Genomic DNA, 4,692 nt, shown 5'->3' with positions numbered 1-4,692 from the left:
ATAAATAAATAAATAAATAAATAAATAAATAAATAAATAAATAAATAAATAAATAAATAAATAAATAAATAAATAATATTAAATAAATAAATAAATATACTAATTAATTAATTAATTAATTAATTAATTAATTAATTAATTAAATTACGTTAATAAAGGAATTAAGAAAAAAGAAAAGATAAAAAAATAAATAAGTAAAATAAATAAATAAATAAATAAATAAATAAATAAATAAATAAATAAATTAATTAATTAATTAATTAATTAATTACCTCAATAAAGGAATTAAGAAGAAAGAAAAGATAAAAAATAATATTCTTTCTAAGTATTGTTTTCTTTCTTGCTGCTGCATGCGTATTTTTCTCCTGTTTTTTTTTTGCTGCTGCTGCTGCTGCTGCTGCTGCTGCTGCTTCTGTTGGTTATATTTACTACTACAACTGCACGAGCTGCTGCTGCTGTTGCTGTTGCTTCCCCTTGCTGCAGTCTGCATGCACTGCATTAATTGATGAATATTTATTGTCTCTTTTTTATTTAAATAAATAAATTGGCGTATACGCAGCAAAAGGAGACAATAGTTGCCTATACACCCCAACAGCAGCGGGGGAATTACATAACGAGCAGCAGCAACAGCAAATGCAGCAACTTTGCATGCAGGGATTGACCAATCTAGCATACGAGGCTCATTCATTGAATTGCTGCTGTTGCTGCTGCTGCTGCTGCTGTTGGTGTTGCTGTTGGTGGTGGTGGCGGTGGTGCTGCTGCTGCTGTTGTTTTTGTTGTTATTATTGCATGTACTGCTACTGCTGCTGCTGCTGCTGCTGCTGCTGCTGCTGCATGCATTAGTTGCTGCCTGTAGTGCCTTCTTAGCAGCACGACGTGTTGCTTGGGGTATCTTGCAGTGTCTAGACAGCAGCAGCAAATAAGGGCAACGAATATGCCGCTGCAGCAGCAACTCTATTGCTGGCAGCAACTTCCTGCAGCAGCAGCAGCAGCAGCAGCAGCAGCAGCAACGGAAGCAACAGAAGCAGCAGCAGCACAACACAGAGACACATGAAGCAGCAGCACAGGAAAGAGACACATGCAGCAGCAGCAGCAGCAACAGCAACAGCAAACATACAGGAATCACCATAAACCCTAAACCCTCTATAACACCCTTTTCTGCTGCTGTTGCTGCTGCTGCTGCTGCTGCTGTTGCTGCTGCTGCTGCTGCTGCTGAATAACTTACTTAGCATAAGGAGAGCGAAGACGAAGATATCGTGATAATTGGCGACGCGTCATCTGCTGCTGCTGCTGCTGCTGCTGCTGCTGCTGCCCGTTGCTACTACTACTACTACAACTACTACTACTATTACTACTACTACTACTGTTGCTGCTGTTGCTGTTGCTGCTGCTGCTGCTGCTGTTGCTGCTGATTGCTTGCTGCATAATAAGTAGTAGCCTCTTAGATACATCAATTTCCTTAAGAGAAGAAAAAAGAAGAGAAAAATCATCATTTGTTAATATATACTTTAATAAGACACGAGCAGCAACACGTAAACCTCTCCTGCTGCTGCTGCTGCTGCTGCTGCTGCTGCTGCTGCTGCTGACTCCTCCTGCTGCTGATGCTGCTGCTGTTGGTTCTGCTGTTGTTGTTGTTGTTGCTGCTGCTGCTGCTGCTGTTGTTGCTGCTGCTGCTGCTGCTGCTGCAGAGGGATGGTGATCTTTGCTTCCCCTCCCATTGAGCTTCTCCTCTGTTGCTGTTGTTCCCTCTGCTGCTGTTGCTGTTGCTGTTGCTGCTGCTGCTGTTGCTGATGCTACAGGAGCATCAGGTTTCTTATTATTATTATTATTATTATTAGGAGCAGCAGCAGCAGCAGCAGCAGCAGCAGCAAATTTAGTTAATGCAGTTAATATGTTGCTGCTGCTGAGTCCCCCTTTCTTATTAAAACTACGATGATAGAAAATTGCATGTCTTGGTACTTCTATCTCGCTGCGTCGTAGCCGCTGCTGCTGCTGCTGCTGCTGCTGCTGCTGCTGATGCTGCTGATGCTGATGGTGATGCTGATGCTGTTGCTGCTGCTGCTGCTGATGATGATGAGGGTAAGGAAGTCTTAGACGCATGCGGCGACGCTGCTTTGCTGCTGCACGACGCTGTGCTGCGCTGCAGCGGCTTCTGTCTCTTTTGCTGCAGCAATAAGTTTGGATAGAGTTGCTTATGCTAGGTTGCTGCTCATGTTGCTGCTGCTGCTGCTGCTGTTGCTGCTGCTGCTGATCTTGCTGCTGCTCCTGTTTAAGGGGCTGCTGCATGTCCCCTTCCTGCTGCTGTTGCTCTTGTTGCACCTGTTGATTCCCCCTAGGCTGCCACGTAAGCTGTTTTTGTTCATGCTGCTGCACTAGCTGCTGCTGCACTAGCTGCTGCTGCTGCTGCTGCTGCTGCTGCATGCGTTGCATGCGCATGCGTTGCTTTGCTTCCTCCAGGGCACGATAGTCCCTATTAAGTGCCTCTATAACACCATTAGTTAATGGTCTACCGCATAGCTGTACATACACCTGACGAGCTGTAGGCTGTCTATCCTCATTATAATAGTCAATGCTGCTGCTGCTGCTGCTGCTGCTGAGGCTGCTGCTGCTGCTGCTGCAGGTGCAGCAGCAACTGCTGTTGCAATTGTTGTTGTTATTGTTATTGTTTATGCATTTGTTGTTATTATTGTTGTTGTTACTGCTACTGTTGCAGTTACCATTGTAGTTGCAATTGCTGCTGCTGTTGCTGCTGTTGCTGCTGCTGCTGCTGCTGCTGCTGGTGCTGACGAGCTGCTGCTGCTCAGCTAGCCTTACAAGTTGTTTATCAGTAACAAAGAGTATACAACTAAGAAGACGAGAGAAGAAAGAGGGACCAATAAGACGCAGCAAACGTATAAAGGGGGGGCCCCCCAATAAGGGTACAGCTTCGTTTAGGGGCCCCCTTATATCTGTACCTATACCATTGGGGCCCCTCTGCCTATACACCCCAGCTATTAAGGCATTCTTTGCTACAGCTGCATAGACACCCGAATAGACACACAGACACAAGAGCAGCAAGCTGAGGTGCAACAGCAGCAGCAGCAACAGCAACAGCAGCAGCAACAGCAACAGCAACAGCAACAGCAGCAGCAGCAGCACGAGTATAAGCAGAAATGGAAGCAGCAGCAGCAGCAGCAGCAGCAGCATTCTTTAGACTTGCCTGCTTTGCTGCCTGCTGCTGCAGATCGGGAAGAATGCAGCAGCTGCAGCACAGAGTCGTGAATGCATTGCTGCAGCGCAGCAGCAGCAGATGCAGCAGATGGACCAGCAGCAGAAGCAGCAGCAGCAGGACTGCTGCATGCTGCATTGCCTCGTCGTGCTGCTGCATCCCTGCAGCACACAGCAGCACACAGACACAGCAGCAGCAATGTCATTCTGTACCCTTAAGGACCCTGTTAGTCAGGGGTCCTAGGGGCCCCCCTAGGGGGGCCCCCTGGCCCTAAGGGGCCCCCCAAGAAGGCCTCCAAGGGGGCCCCCTAGGGGGGCCCCTACCTGTACCTACGGTAGGACTGTGCTGAGACTGCTTACAGCGGGGATCTGCTGCTGAAGATAGTGGCGGTTTGCTGCTGTCGTTGTTGCTGCTGCTGCTGCCTTTGTTGCTGCTGTTGCTGCTGCCTTTGCTGCTGCTGCTGCCGCTGCTGCAGCTGCAGCAGACCTGCTACGTCCTCAACAAAGAGGGACCGCCGCAGCAAATCTAAGGTGCCGTCCTTAGCCCCACAGGTACGCAGCGCGCACCATTCGCATGCAGTGCAGCAGCAGCAGCAGCTGCTGCTGCTGCTGCTGCTGTTGCTGCTGCTGCCGTTGGTACACCTGTTGCCGTTGCTGTTGCTGCTGCTGTAGATCTCGTTGTCACTGCAGCAAGTAGTCCGCTGCTGCTGCTGACGGGAGGCAGGACCTCCTTCTGCTGCTGTTGCTGCTGTTGTTGTTGTTGTTGCTGCTGCTGCAGCAGCAGCACGACATGGCACAGATCCCCCTAATAATTTAATACAATAGATACCTAGTACATACACCTCAACACCAATTGTTGCCTGCAGCTGCTGCTGTGCTGCTTCTGCTGCTGCAGCAGGACGCAGCAAATCTAGCAACTCCTCAGTTGTGTGCTGCTGCTGTAAGACTAGGCGGCCTTCCTGCTGCTGCTGCTGCTGCTGTTGCTGCTGTTGCTGCTGCTGTAGATGGAGTACCTTCTGTTGATGTGGTTGCTGTTGCTGTTGCTGCTGCTGCAGCATGTGCTGCTGCTGCTGCTGCTGCTGCTGCTGTGTGTAGGCAGGCAGCACAGGACCCCCCAGCTGAGGGCCCCCTTGCCTTTGCCTAAGGTGCCACCTGCAGTAGCAGCTGCTGCTGCTGTTGCTGCAGATGCTGCTGCTCCTGCTGCTGCTCCTGCTGCTGTTGCTGCTGCTGCTGCTGCTAAGGTTATAGTGCTGCAGCTTGAGAGAGGAGAGGCTGGCTTCTCCATTGTTGCTTCCCTCCTCTTCAATCCGCTGCTGCCTCCTTTGCTGCTGCTGCTGCTCCTCCTGCTGCAATTGTTGTTGTTGCTGCTGCAACTGTTGCTGCTGCTCCCGTAACCGTTGCTGCTGCTGTTGCAACCGTTGCTGCTGCTGCTGCTTCTGTATCTGTATCTTCCTTTGTTGCTGCTGCTGCCGTAACTGTTGTTGG

At 49.1% G+C, this 4,692-nt stretch overlaps 1 protein-coding gene across 1 annotated transcript in view; it reads right to left on the bottom strand.

The window, feature by feature from the left end:
- Window positions 1-1,221: 1,221 nt before the first annotated feature.
- The window catches only part of EMWEY_00051210 (hypothetical protein, conserved), a gene marked incomplete at both ends in the record, with an annotated part of 4,870 nt that continues 1,399 nt past the window's right edge, over window positions 1,222-4,692 (bottom strand). The window contains 3 exons of the mRNA XM_013479688.1: window positions 1,222-3,014; window positions 3,305-3,369; window positions 3,568-4,692. The exon at window positions 3,568-4,692 is cut by the window's right edge and continues 249 nt beyond it. Of these exons, the coding sequence (XP_013335142.1) occupies window positions 1,222-3,014; window positions 3,305-3,369; window positions 3,568-4,692 (2,983 nt within the window). The remainder of the gene's footprint in view (window positions 3,015-3,304; window positions 3,370-3,567) is intronic.

This window comes from Eimeria maxima, genomic scaffold (assembly GCF_000499605.1).
Source record: "Eimeria maxima Weybridge genomic scaffold, Emw_scaff1298, whole genome shotgun sequence".
NCBI lineage: Eukaryota > Apicomplexa > Conoidasida > Eucoccidiorida > Eimeriidae > Eimeria > Eimeria maxima.
The sequence above is the reverse complement of the archived record's forward strand: the minus strand, read 5'-3'. Positions and strand labels throughout refer to the sequence as shown.